This window comes from Pseudorasbora parva, chromosome 10, assembly GCF_024679245.1.
Source record: "Pseudorasbora parva isolate DD20220531a chromosome 10, ASM2467924v1, whole genome shotgun sequence".
In the NCBI taxonomy this organism is placed as follows: domain Eukaryota; kingdom Metazoa; phylum Chordata; class Actinopteri; order Cypriniformes; family Gobionidae; genus Pseudorasbora; species Pseudorasbora parva.
The window spans coordinates 43926816-43942135 of NC_090181.1; the positions used below are offsets into that span (position 1 = coordinate 43926816).

The following is a 15320-nucleotide window of genomic DNA, read 5'->3' on the forward strand; positions in this document are numbered from 1 at the left end:
AAGATATAATTGAACCCTCTAAAGACCTGAAAGAGAAACCTAAAAATGTTTGTATTGCTATTTTCCATCTTCCGAGAACACAAATAATTTCATGATTTTTAAAAAAAAGAATTAAACATGACTTTTTTTTCCTTTTTTTTTTAACGTTTGTATCTCCCAAGATACTTTGCCAGTATGGGGGTATAAATTACTTAAAAAAATAATGCTTGTTTGGCAATGCATCTTCAACATTTTAGCAAAATTTATTCTCTCCTAACTTAAACAAAACATCTTTATAACATTCTGTTGAACAATAAGCATAATGCCTTCATAATGTCTTGATAATGCTCTAACACACTTTCTTCCTCTCCTTCTTTGACTAACGGTAGCCCAATTTCCACCAGTGCCCTGTGGGTCAACGACACTGATGGCGGTTGTTGTTAACCCGGGACCCAACCGATCCGGTATGGAAGTCATATTCGTGATTCCCATAATGAATTTGGGTAAAATTTTACGTCGGATGCCCTTCTTGACACAACCCTCTCTATTTATCCGGGTTTGGGACCGGCACAAAAGGTACACTGGCATGTGACCTCCTATGGCTACAAATGCTGTCTTCAATTCAAAAAATTATTTTGTTTATTAAATGCCAAATTTTTCTTTTCAAAAGCATTTCTAAATTCAGTTCATATTTCCACCAAACGAAATTTCTAGCCAAAATAATGAAAGTGTCACATGCCTGTAACAACAACGACTCATGAGTTTAATGTCTCTGGGAATAATTAACTCAAAAGGGATTTAATATTCAATATTCATGAATTTATGAATATGATTTGCCAGTTGTTCATTACGTATTAAAATTTTCCGATAGGGAAAATTGTTTAATTAAATACAAGTAACCCTTTATGAAATTGCTTGAAATTATCCTACTAAGTTTGTCCTGCAAATTAGTTATAGACTTTCCAAATCAATTCTCAATAATGGATTACTGCTTTACGAGCGCATGAGAAACATTAACTTTACTGATCAGGATAAGTTCAATATTTCAAATGGTCATACAGTTTACTTTACTAACATAGTAGCATAAGCAGTTAGGTAACGTTTAGATCGCAAGTTTCATTGACTTTGTGTATGTGGCAGAATAACAGATTCAACTCATTAAATGTCTTTCGGAGGTTTAATAAACACAGACTAAAAATAACACTACAATTCACACAGAAAGTACATACTAAATATGCATCAAGAGAGTAGAAGTATAGATATTAACGAAAGAATACATAAAAGAGAATAATGAATAGACTGAAGTTAGAGAGAGATAAAAGAGAGAGAGAGAGACAAAGAGAGTGAGGGGGAGAGAGAGACAAAGAGAGTGGGGGGGGGGGGTAAGCAAGGCATGCTTTCCTTCAGTTCAACCAAATACGACCTTCACGGAGTTAATTTATCCCAACGGGAGAATAACACACCCTCTTTACAGCAGTAAGAAATAGAATACTTGCATTCTTTTTGGTTTCGTTTTGACTTCTCGCTTGTGTGCGTATGTGTCTCTGCGTGTTCAAATGTCCTGCATGTCCGGCGGTCCTTTCCGAGGTTGGGAGGGAAGCGGCTGTTTGCTTTAGCGATGCTTCGTGTTCTTGAAGATCGGATTGTAGAAGAGAAGATTTTTGGAAGAGCTGAGGCCTGCTTGGAGGGCCTGCATTGGTGGCCTGGCTCAAGGGCCAGCCACAAAGACGTGTTGGTTCAGCCAGAGAGAGAAGAGAGAGTGGGGAGTGTAAGAGAGAAGGAGGGCATCCGAGGTCCTCCTTTTATGGTCTGGCCGTAGTCCCACCCTCCAGGGTTAGACTTAACCAATGAGAGTGTTGGGATTTCCCGGCGGGAAATTCCTCAGCAGACTTTATTGCTCTTTGTTTGAAGGTTCGACTCAGTGGGTCTCTGAGTCTTCATACTATAATTAATGCAACAAACACACACTGCATTTTCTGAATAAGTGATATACCTGGAAGTGTAAGTCGTGAAGTGAGCATTAATTTGATAGGAGACATGACATATATGAGGTTATCTGAACTAGTACTTTGTTAAGACACAGACAAAAAGATGCAAAATACCATACAGAAGAAACATTTTACAAAACAATTATGTGTTTACATATACTGTCCTGGGGTGCATGTTCATTTATAGATGGTTTGTCTATAATTTGAGGCAAAAGCTCTGTGTCTCTGTGTCAAAAGCTCTGTGGCCACATTCTTTCCGGCCATAAAAGATCTTATCAGATGGTTTCCAGGGTGACTGAAGAATCTCCCTCTGTTGTGTTGGGGGGGAAGGTATGCTAGTGAGCACAACTTTCAAAACATATTTGTTAAATGTAACTGGCGATTGTGTGTTTGATTCGCCTGAGTCGCTACATAATCCCCCCTTTCGCTAGTTGTTGTCCCTCCTATGGACAACAACGAGCGATATCAAAGATTCAGGAAGATCAGGCACACCATAGCCATGTTAGGCTCCAGTTGTTTGTGTCTCCGGAAGTTATGGTCGTTCCACGGCAGATAAGGCAGACAGTAGCCCAGTTCAGGTCTCTGTGCTTGTGCAGCAGGTGTCGAGGCAGCAGGTGCCCTGACGGTGCGTCACCTGTCATCCAGAAGTCTGTTTGTGTGGTGCAGGTGTGCTGTGGGCTTTCTGCAGCCCTGGGTGGAACCATGTTCCTCGCAATGGCCAGTCAGTCCTTTAGGTCTCCTGCCTAGGAAGATGGACTGCATCTTGACACTTTTATGTCCTATGCTGACTAGGAACTTTTCAGAGGGTGCCTCGCATTGTGGCCAGGCTGGGTGCCTTCTGGTGATCCACTTTGGTTTCTCTGTTTCAAAGTTCAAAGTCATTGGGGTTTTGAGAATCCCTTCAGAGGCGGCCTTGTGTTCGTTTAAGGCCTTCTTTCTCAAATCACATGCATGACATAGTGTGGGGCTTGGCAGTATTGCCTACAAGGTGACTAACTGGTGTTGGAGGAGAAGGTTCTTGAAGCTGGTGTAAGGTTAGGCAGAGGGCTTGGGCTCCTCCCCCCCTTTGCGTTTGTGTGCAGGGCTGGAGGAGCTTGCGCTGCTGATGTGAAGTTCAGGAGAGTACGTCTTTCTTTTGAGGATTCATTTGCAGTTGGTGATCAGCAGTCCAGGTTGCTCTCTCTCAGTGCGATGCCCGAGGTTGGACCCGGTGTGATGATGTCTGGTGGTGGCTGGCCTCTGATTGTCTGGAGGCACAGGAGCATGATCACGGCCGCGTTTCTTAGGCATTTCCAGATCTGTTGCATGGCCTCAGTAGTGAAGTGGATGCCTCTGTCTGAGTTGATTCTCAGTGGCAATCTTGACAGGAAAAAGATGTGATTCATCAGGTGGTATGCCGTGGTCTGGGCGGTGTCGTTGGGTGCTGGTTGACACTCCACCCACTTGGTAAACTGGCACACCACTGTGAGAAAGTACTTTTTGCCTTTTGTGGACCTGGGCAGGGGTTCTACCCGGTCGATTTGTAGGTTTGACCATGGGAACGTGGTCCCTCTGTGTTGCAGTGGGGCTCTGTGGTTCGGGTTTGCTGGTTGGAACCGGCAGCGAACTAGCCATTCTCTAACATACTCTGCCGCATCTTGATGCATCCCAGGCCCATATGCCACCTGTTTCAGTGTGTCATACGTGGCTCTGGTGCCGTGGTGTCCAGCACATGGTGTGTTGTGGGCGTACATTAGCATCACCCCCCTTTGCGACCGTGGCACTACAAGCTGTGGCGCTGTGTTGCCATCGGGTGCACACCAGAGAATGTTGTCCATAATACGCATCATGTGTCTGGAGTTATGTAGATGCTTGTGGCTAGAGTCATCAATGAGCTCAGAGTCAGTGATAGGGTGGTTGGAGGGGTCTGAGAGGTGGTCAAGAATTGTCTTTATTGCAGTGTCAGAGGTTTGCATATCCGCAATATCATTGTTGGAAATTTGCGGAGTTAGCGGTAGCAGCTGCAAGGCCGGCATTGTAGCCGGTGTCCATCGCTTGCTGTTAGTTAGCACTGCAACAATGGGGCTGGATGTGGGGTGCGGGGGTGCCCACATGTCGCCGTGTGGTGTGTTTTTACTGATTGTATTGCACAGTGGTAGACTTTTGGTTGAGTTGTCTGCCCACAGTGCAGGGATACTGTTCGTTGTGATAATGTCATTCAGCTGTAGGTCATTCATGACCTGGGGGCAGACGGCATCAGAGTCTTTGGATAGCTGAAATGTGCAAAGTAGCGAACTTGAACTTGGCTTTGGGGCTGAGGCTGTGTTGTCACAGTGTGCTGCAGGGGGTCCCGTGGCCTTTGTGACCTGGCAGTTTGGCTCTGTGGGAGTTCCCGTGACCTCTGTGACTTGACAGTCTTGCTCAGACGGTGTGTGTGTCTGAAGGGGCAGAGGGTCACGCACCTGAGCCCAGACTTTCAGCTGTTTGAAGTCCAGTACGGGTTCGAAGCGGTCCAGCAGGTCTTTTCCGATGAGAAACGGATAAGTGTTCATAGGGGAGATATAGACTGGGTGTATCAGCCTCATAGGTCCAATTGTCAGGTGGATGGAAGCTACGTGCTTGAGCTGGATGTCGTTTTGGCTATACGACTGCACATTTAGCTTACAAGTGTGAAGGTTAAGGGTGCGATTTTTCCTCTGTGCTTCAAATCTGAGTCTTTCAAATAGTTGGGCGGATATAAGCGTGAGGTCGGAGCCAGTGTCAACTAGGGCTTCGAGCTTAAATTCCCTTTCCATAGTGATAGTCAGATAGAGTTTTCGAGCCATCCCCTTCTCGATTAGGTTTCCCAGGAATCTTGGTGTGGGGACCTGTGTGTTGCTTGATAAGCCGTCTGGATATGTGTCAAGTGTCTCATTATGCGTGCAAACAATCAAAACAGCGCTTTTTGGTACATTGGGCTGCGCCATGATACTGTCTTGATTAGAGGCTGTTGCTGTCAGCTGTCGTGTGGGTGTGCTGCTGACATGTGGGGGTGCAACAGTTAGTACACTAGTCCGTGATTGGGGAACAGTGTTCAGGGTGGATGATTCAGTTGCAGGAAGGGCGGGAAGGTTGATTTCAGGTATCATGTCTAGTCGTGCTGTACCTGGTCCGTCCTTCTTGTCTTCCTTGTGAGGTTTCTGTCGGAGGAGCTCTTTCAGGATCTTTATGAGCTCTGTAACTTCAGAAGCAGCTACACTTTCTTTGCCAGACGTGGGTTCAGGTCTGGGCCTACCATTGTCCCGTCGAGAGTGGCCTCTTCGCTGGCTTTCTGGGCGAGGCGGGTCCCAGGATCCTTCAGAGCGATCGCTCTGGTACCGTGGACGGTCGCCATTATGACCACGCTGCCCTCTGCTGGCTTGGAGTGGTTTGGACTCTCTGTTGACGGGTCGGTAACTGTGGTTCTGTTTGGCGCCCTCTAGGGTTAGCTCTGGGTGGTGCACAGAGACAGGGCAGATGGTGGGCTGTTTTACAGTCTTTTCAGAAATGGTTTTCTGTTTGACGTAAGCTTTGTGAGCCAAGTCTCTTAACTGTTGCGTGCCCATGCTGCGCGGGCACGCCAGCACCCCCAGGTGGTAACTGATGGTAGGGTGCAGGTTTCGGAGGAAAAGAGTTTTGAAGTTGATGTCCTCCTCCATGCCTGGGTCGTTACGTGTCCCGAAGTAGGCACGTCGCAGTCTGTTATAAAAGTTCTGTGAGGTCTCACGTCGAGCTTGCTTGAGGTCCATGGCAGTGATGAACCCCTGGTCTGACTCGGGGTCGGAGTACTCACGAATTAGAGCTTGTCGTAGATGCCAGTAGTCCGCTTTGATGGCCTCTGGTTGTCGATCCAGAAAGCTGCGTACGTCACGATTAGACGTGGCCCTGAGCAGGTACAGTCTGTCCCAGTTGTTCGCGTGAGCGACAGTTTGCAAGTAAAAGTCTATGTCTTTTAAGTATGCGTGGACGTCGTGTCCTCCTGCCGGGTCCGGGCTGAAGGTAGGAATATTTCTGGCCAGCTTGTCAAGGTTCTTTGAAGCTTCGTGGCTGTTGACCTTGACTTCCTGGAAGGGCGTCCTTTCCTTTGCTGCTGACGGGGATTCGTGGAGACTGGCGGGTGCTCTTTTAAACAGGGGGCTGTCATTCCCCTTCGTAGCTTCATGGCTAAAATGTGCGGAGTAACTGGTCAGGGGAAACTGTGTGTTGTGTGTTTCCCCCTTCCGGTAACGTTGCACTATATATGATTGTCTCAGTTCTCTTTGCACCATGTCAAGTTCATCTTTGAGCTCGTGTCTTTGCTGGATGAGCTCGTCGATCTCGGCTTGTGCCGACTGCAAATGTTTTGCATAGACTTTAGCTTTAATGTCTCTGTTTTTAAGTTCATCATGGGCTCTTTCCAGGAGGGATTCGCCACGCCGAAGCTTTTCGTCGAGGTGTTTCCTGGCGTCTTTCTCTGACTGTATTCGTCGGTCGGTGTCACGACGGAGCTCCTTCAGGGTCTTTTGAAGTCTTTCTATTTCTTTTCTTTGTTCTTTGTCTGTTTCGTCGTCTTTCTCTGTGTCTAGAAGCTGATCTAGACGAAGCTGGGTGAGGGCTTGGTCTCTCCGGGCCTCCTTGGCTTGAAGCTTTAGCGTTGCTGCCTCCTGTTCCAGGTTGTCGTAGCTCCCTTCGCTTAGACGTGCCTGTGCGATGAGGACGTGGGCGAGGCTTCCGAGGATCTTGGCCACTTCCTTGTTGGAGTAGCTGTGCGTGGGGTCGTGTGTCATCAGCTGGTCTAGCTCGGTGTCCAGTTGCTCCTGGCTTGGCTGGCCCAGACTTCCTTGACTGGTGGCCGTTAGCGCTTCCAGCCATGTCGTTAGGCGGTCCCACGGGACGGCGGAACTGGGTGCACGGAACATTACTGCGGACGAAAGAAACACAGCACACACACACACACAGAGAGAGAGCCAATGCAAGCTTGTTCTAAGCTAATGAGCTATCGTACGGATAGCTGGGAATTTTGGCTAACTGATCTAGACAGTTAGATAATTAGACAATTCAGACAATTAGGTGGGCGGTAGCCCTGGGGGGTCACTTGGTGAACTGCTGCTCGGTCGTCCCGGGACTATTTAATTCTCCTTGGGGTCTCTTGGTGAACTGAAAGAAACACAATCGTGATAGTCCAACAGTGAGGATAGGAAAGAGCACAGTGGAAACAAACACAAGATGAATTGGTCTGTAATGAAAGGAATGTCAGCGTGCGCGCCGGGAGTGTTAGGGAAAATTAATAGGCTTAATGCTCAAGATATACTAAAATTCGGCTTGTACTATGGGTTATCCCATTTAGCTCATCCGGGGTGGATTGAGGTCGCTTACGTGGAAGATTAAATATCAAGAGCAATTTAGAAAAAGGCAAAAGTTTCTGTCAAGTAATGATAAAACAAAAAGCACTTTTGATACCGTTTGTAATTACCAGACTGAGCTTTATTCCCAATGGGAGGGGAACAGAAAAACTTTTGCAGAGAAAAATAAAAATAAAAATAAAAATAAAAATGTAAAAAAATAAATAAATAATTAAAATTAAAAATTAAAATTAAAAATTAAAATAAAATTATAAATAAAATAAAATACAATAAAAGAATTAGAAGCTCAACTTAATTCAAATTAAATTCAAAGCAAGTTTAAATGAAATTTAAATAAGCCTGTAAGGAAAATCAAATAAAAGAAAGCCAATCAAAAATCTTATCCTATAACGATTAATCTCTAAGTGGGAGTTATCCAAATAAAAGAATTAATCAGAAAGGGAGTAGTGATTTAGTGTTGCGCTGACTTAACAGGGTATAACCACACGGTGGCGTCCTTCCTTCCAATTGGACTGTGTGACTTAAACCTAATTTCACTTTGAGTTAGAGGAAGTTATGTTTCTTTTTAAACTTCAAATTCGAATAAGGGTGTTTAATCAGCGAGAAAGGAGATTTGGTTGTTGCTAGAAAAATTGTATAAATGAAACTGTGTACAACAGTAAGCAATAAACAATTTATAGGCTCAAACTTATTTTGTTAAGGCAGAATCACATAACGGAGAGTGAAACTATCCGAATTTATCCACACGATGGCGCTATTGCGCCCGCCCTAGACTAGAGTTAGTTAGGCGGAAATGCTCACCAGATGGCTTTGTCTGGTTCTAGAGTCGCCCTCTGGCGGTTTGCAAGCGGCGTTGCAATTCTTGAGTCGCCCTCTGGCGGTTTGCAAGCGGCGTTGCAATTTCTTGAGTCGCCCTCTGGCGGTTTGCAAGCGGCGTTGCAATTTCTGAGTCGCCCTGGCGTTTTGCACTTTACTGGCTTTTGCAGATCATTTAAAAATGACTGCACTTTATGTGCACGAGCAACGAAACGGGTGACAAACAGGAATTTATCTTCTGCCTATTCACGCATTTTACATGGACTCCAATAGACATTTATCAATATGGCTGACGGTTTTCAGCATCTCTGATTCAAATGTTTTAGGTCTCAGGTCTTTGGTTAGCTAAGCCAGACTTAAACCAGGAGTTATCGTTTATCTTAACGATATAATAATTATTCTGAGGCCCCTTATATTGTACAGGAGAGTCTCGTCCTGTCCCAATCTTCCGCACAGATAGAAACTTTTTGTAGTTCAGATCACGCGGGATAACGCAACGTACGTGTCTACAGACATCATCAAAATCTCATTATTTTGATGGAACACATAATATATTGCTCGAGTCAAATGTATGGGTTTCCTACAATACATTTGTTTGGAAATCACGCGGATAAAACCTATTGCGCCTACGGCTGCAGGGGGTTTCGGAGATCACGCGGAGATTTTCGTACCGTTCATATTTCATTAATATAATCCGGCTACTTCAACATTTCTCAGCATCTGTTTATGCCTGGGTTCGCTTTGCGCGGTCCGTTCAATTCACAAAACAACACCAAAACAAAACGAAACAAAAACGCGCGTGCAGGTTATTAATACTCCAAAAACACACAATGAATAGAATATGAATATCATTCACACATACACAAACGTTTGAAACTTGCTCGCATTTTTCTCCACCAAATACATGTAACAACAACGACTCATGAGTTTAATGTCTCGGGGAATAATTAACTCAAAAGGGATTTAATATTCAATATTCATGAATTTATGAATATGATTTGCCAGTTGTTCATTACGTATTAAAATTTTCCGATAGGGAAAATTGTTTAATTAAATACAAGTAACCCTTTATGAAATTGCTTGAAATTATCCTACTAAGTTTGTCCTGCAAATTAGTTATAGACTTTCCAAATCAATTCTCAATAATGGATTACTGCTTTACGAGCGCATGAGAAACATTAACTTTACTGATCAGGATAAGTTCAATATTTCAAATGGTCATACAGTTTACTTTACTAACATAGTAGCATAAGCAGTTAGGTAACGTTTAGATCGCAAGTTTCATTGACTTTGTGTATGTGGCAGAATAACAGATTCAACTCATTAAATGTCTTTCGGAGGTTTAATAAACACAGACTAAAAATAACACTACAATTCACACAGAAAGTACATACTAAATATGCATCAAGAGAGTAGAAGTATAGATATTAACGAAAGAATACATAAAAGAGAATAATGAATAGACTGAAGTTAGAGAGAGATAAAAGAGAGAGAGAGAGACAAAGAGAGTGAGGGGGAGAGAGAGACAAAGAGAGTGGGGGGGGGGGTAAGCAAGGCATGCTTTCCTTCAGTTCAACCAAATACGACCTTCACGGAGTTAATTTATCCCAACGGGAGAATAACACACCCTCTTTACAGCAGTAAGAAATAGAATACTTGCATTCTTTTTGGTTTCGTTTTGACTTCTCGCTTGTGTGCGTATGTGTCTCTGCGTGTTCAAATGTCCTGCATGTCCGGCGGTCCTTTCCGAGGTTGGGAGGGAAGCGGCTGTTTGCTTTAGCGATGCTTCGTGTTCTTGAAGATCGGATTGTAGAAGAGAAGATTTTTGGAAGAGCTGAGGCCTGCTTGGAGGGCCTGCATTGGTGGCCTGGCTCAAGGGCCAGCCACAAAGACGTGTTGGTTCAGCCAGAGAGAGAAGAGAGAGTGGGGAGTGTAAGAGAGAAGGAGGGCATCCGAGGTCCTCCTTTTATGGTCTGGCCGTAGTCCCACCCTCCAGGGTTAGACTTAACCAATGAGAGTGTTGGGATTTCCCGGCGGGAAATTCCTCAGCAGACTTTATTGCTCTTTGTTTGAAGGTTCGACTCAGTGGGTCTCTGAGTCTTCATACTATAATTAATGCAACAAACACACACTGCATTTTCTGAATAAGTGATATACCTGGAAGTGTAAGTCGTGAAGTGAGCATTAATTTGATAGGAGACATGACATATATGAGGTTATCTGAACTAGTACTTTGTTAAGACACAGACAAAAAGATGCAAAATACCATACAGAAGAAACATTTTACAAAACAATTATGTGTTTACATATACTGTCCTGGGGTGCATGTTCATTTATAGATGGTTTGTCTATAATTTGAGGCAAAAGCTCTGTGTCTCTGTGTCAAAAGCTCTGTGGCCACATTCTTTCCGGCCATAAAAGATCTTATCAGATGGTTTCCAGGGTGACTGAAGAATCTCCCTCTGTTGTGTTGGGGGGGAAGGTATGCTAGTGAGCACAACTTTCAAAACATATTTGTTAAATGTAACTGGCGATTGTGTGTTTGATTCGCCTGAGTCGCTACATGCCTGTCCTGTCTTGTGTGCACATGTGGGTTTTGTCAGTATAGCCGTTTGTGCTTCTGTCATTGTCTGATCCCTCCCCCCTTGTTATCTAATTATTGTTTGATTTCTCCCACCTGTGTTCCCTCGTTCCCGACCTCATTTGTTCCCTTTTATAAGCTCCTGGTGTTTGTCAGTCTTTGTCGGATCGTTGTACTGTCTGCGTCTCTCGTTCCCCTGTGACTTCTGTTGGTATGTTTTTGAGTGTTTGGTTTATGTTTTATTATGTGTTTTTCCCCCTCGTGGGTGTTTGTTTTGTGTTTATTTTTGTTTTTACAATTAAATGTTTAGTCCTCTGCACCTTGAGTCCTCTCACTATTTTCCCTTATCTGTACATAACATAACGATCTGACCATGTCGAGGACTCAGCAGAGAGAGGACTCGATCCCAGAATGCACTTAAGGACCTTTTTAATTATGCTTTGATGAGCCTATGGAATGGCTGCTCAGGTGAGCATATGATGGATGCACCTTTGAGGCGAGGGTGGAAATCTATCGCCCGCCAGCCAGCAGGAGAGAGCTGCCAGGGAGATTGGTCCTGCCCTAGCGGTCCCAAGATCGGTGGTCCCTGCTCTAGTGGCCCCAAGGCCGGTGGTCCCAGTTCCAGGGGTTCCAGTTGTATGGTGTATGGTGTATGGCATTCCGGTGGTCCCTGTGCCGGTAGTCCCTGTGCCAATGGATCGTGTTCCGGTGGATCATGTTCCGGTGGTCCCTGTGCCGGTAGTCCCTTTGCCGGTGGATCGTGTTTTCCGGTGGATCATGTTCCGGTGGTCCCTGTGCCGGTGGATCGTGTTCCGGTGGTCCCTGTGCCGGTAGTCCCTGTGCCGGTGGATCGTGTTCCGGTGGATCATGTTCCGGTGGTCCCTGTGCCGGTAGTCCCTGTGCCGGTGGATCGTGTTCCGGTGGATCATGTTCCGGTGGTCCCTGTGCCGGTAGTCCCTGTGCCGGTGGATCGTGTTCCGGTGGATCATGTTCCGGTGGTCCCTGTGCCCGTAGTCCCTGTGCCGGTGGATCGTGTTCCGGTGGATCATGTTCCGGTGGTCCCTGTGCCAGTAGTCCCTCTGCCGGGTGATCGTGTTCCGGTGGATCATGTTCCGGTGGTCCCTGTGCCGGTGGATCGTGTTCCGGCGGACTCTGCTCTGCCCGCAGGGTCAGGTTATGACCTCCAAGGCGGACCGATATGTGTATTCTTCCATGGAACGGCTCCCTAAGGCAAGCCCATGCCTTTCCCCGAGCTCTTTCGTCTTAGTCTGCTGTTGCTCCCCCACCTACAATGGCCGGGACCACCCCTGAGACTTCTGTATGTTGCACTGTCTACAGCCAGTCCATACATGTTTTCTCCACATGGTAACTCCCTTCGGGCATGATGTGGCTTTCACAGCAGCCCTCCGGGCTACACTTTCCCAGCATTATCCAACAGTCTGCTGAGTGGGTCATCCAGAACAGTGGCAGTAACTCTCCCTGCGTGAATTCCCCTCCCCGGAACAAACGCTTCCGCTTTATACCCGTGCCGCGGGGTGGAGTGTGATAAATTTGCGTATTAAATATCATACAGTAGGCTATAATATATTTATAAATAGGCATTATGCATATTGTTCAACAGAATTTTACAAAGAAAGTTCACACTCATTGTGTACAAACAAGCTTTCTTTTTTCAATTGTAACCCCAAACTGGCAACGTATCCTGGGGGGATACAAACATTTATAGACAGATTATGAAAAATTAAAAATTTTAATTCTTAACATTTTAATATAAACGTAATAAGCTAATCCTTATCAACAACTTTTTAAACATGTAAGTCCCCTCCAAATATTGTAAATATGTGAAATATATCTTCTTTTATCTGAAGGTGATTAGATTTACCAATACAGGTGGTCATGTTAGTTTTAAATGCTGCCCGTGAGCTAAACAAAAAATGTATGAACAAAGTCACCAGATATTAATATTCACAACAAACCCCCTTTCAACACAAAACCAAGAAATGAGACCTACACTTTCCCTGCCTCTACCCACAGCCTCTCAAATGTTTGTATCCCCCATGATGTCGCCAGTTATATGGTTAATATTTGCGTGCTTCAGCTTATGTCTCAAAATGAACATACATCTACTGTCTTGTTGCACATATATGGGTGAAAAGGGGAATAAAAAGCATTTTAGTAGGTACTGTACACCACCTGGAATGAAGGTATCCTTGCGGCAGTCATACAGCATACCAGGAAACAGAGGTCTTCCTAGAGCTGCAACTTCAATGGGCACTGATGCCATGGCTGCAGTAAATAACAGTGAACAATGTGGATACTAATACATTTGAACTTTAATAGTAATACTGTAGAATAATGATCCGCCATTAATAGGTAACTATGAAGGAAGTAATGCAGGACTAATGAGTAAATGAAATATGTTTTTCACTTTAAAATAATGGTCCTGGGGTCCCATTTATAAATGTGGCATAAAATGGGGCTGGAAATGTGCACAGGTATCTATTAAAAATGGGAGAATGTGCGCACCAGCATGCAAACTCTGACCCATGTGTAAAAACTCTTTTACTAGAGTGAAAAAGTAATGAAGTACACATTTGATGTACACTTTTACATCAAAGGGTTAGTTCACCCAAAGATGAAAATCATCCCATGATTTACTCGCCCTCAAGTCATCCTGGGTGTATAAGACATTCTTCTTTCAGACGAACACAATCAGAGTTATATTAAAAAAGGCCTGGCTCTTCAAAGCTTTGTGAATTGTTTCCTCTTTTATAAAGTCCATAAAAGTGCATCTATCCATCATTAATAAAGACCTTATGAAGAGAAGGGGTGCATGTGTGTAAGAAAAATATCCACATTTATCACTTTACAGAATTAAATAGCTAACTTCTGGCAGTCAGCGGCATGCAAGTCGACTTGCACTAAAAGAGATGCACTTTTATGCGCTTCAGTAATGACCCATTAAATAGCCAGGACTTTTTCAATATAAGTCTGATTGTGTTCGTCTGAAAGAAGAATGTCAGATACACCTAGGATGACCTGAGGGTAAGTCAACCCTTTTGATCTTTTGGTGAACCAACCCTTTAATGTTGCATTTTCATTAATGGCTATATCCACTGAAATTACATAAAGTCATTATTCAGAAGTTAAAAAATATATATATATTAATTTAGATAGACATCTGGGGTCTCATTTACCGTTCGTACACACAACACAGGCCCTGAAAGAGGCATACACCACTTCTGATGCATAAATTGGGATTTATAAAAACTTGACGGGACAATTTGCACACATGCACGCAAACTCTGACCCATGCGTATAAACTCTTTTACTAGAGTGAGAAAAGTAATGAAGTAAGAACAATTTAAAACAGCATTTTATTTGATTTGAAGTGTTTAAAATTAACAAAATATTTTGAATTAAAATAACATTTGGCCTCAGCTTTATTCCAAAAAAAAAATAAAAATAATAATAATCCATATCTAATATTTTTCAATGTCTTGTACCTTTCACAGTGTCAAAAGTTAAACATGGTGTCGGGACTGTGCATGCAGATGATATGCAGATTAGGTCATGCATTGTAAAACTAGGCATTGCAAGCTCCATGTAAAGGCATCTTCACAAAATTATGACAAATAATGTATTTGAAGGAATCAATTTGAAGACCTTTAAGATCCTAATCTGTCAGTGACACGCTGAGTCAGACAACTGTAGCCTATTAACGCTGCAATAAATAAATAGGCCTATCTTTTTCAATTAAAACATATCCTATATAGGCCTAAATCCTAAAAGATATGTTCACATTAGCAAAACTACATGCATTTTATTTGAATAGTTTAAAATAAAATAAATCCTTCTTAAAATAAACTAAATATTTTGAATAAAATACGATTAGGCCAGTGGAAATGAATTAATCAACTCTATTTTAAAAACTTTATCTGATAAGTATTTTATACAATTTTGCTTTTACGGACATTTTGATATATTTATTCTAAAACATAAAAAGGATATTGGATGATTTTCAGCTATGTATGTGTCAGGCATAAATGGCATAGTCCGTATCTAATATTTTTCAATGTCATGTACAAAGTACAAAGTACAAAGTGTCATGTACAAAGTTTTTCTATGTTTGGTTGTGTTTATGGTGAGCAGTATAACATGTCTCAATTCTTTTCTCTTCTTTTTTTTATGCAGATGAGCTTATGCATAGTTAAACTGTAAGCTCCATATGTGGTAATTTGGTGGAGGAGACAGGGTGGAGATGCACATATGCACAATCCTTTGCTGGCTGGGACTTATAAAGGGATTATTGCGCAGGTTCTGGTGTGCACATGGTTTTATAAATCTGTAAACCTTTGTGCTTAGGCAAAATGTTGCTTTTAGTATAAAATCTACGGAAAGCTTTATAAATGAGACCCCAGGTAACTACCAGTTTCTGTATAGTGACACTTGAGTAATTATTGATGCATTTTATGACTTTATTCAGAGTAAAAAAATTACTGATTATCTCAGACACACAATAATGTTCTTTATGATTTACAGTTAGTTAATAGTTATTAATCAGGCTAATCTCATTCAGCAATTATTGATTACCTAATATGGAATTTTCTCCTAAAT

General features: G+C 43.2%; 1 protein-coding gene across 1 annotated transcript in view; it reads right to left on the reverse strand.

The window, feature by feature from the left end:
- LOC137091615 (neoverrucotoxin subunit beta-like) overlaps positions 1 to 12987 on the reverse strand; it is a 33071-nt gene extending 20084 nt beyond the window's left edge. The window contains exon 1 of the mRNA XM_067456223.1: positions 12897 to 12987. Coding sequence (XP_067312324.1) covers positions 12897 to 12987 — 91 coding nt within the window. The remainder of the gene's footprint in view (positions 1 to 12896) is intronic.
- Between the last annotated feature and the right edge of the window lie 2333 nt (positions 12988 to 15320).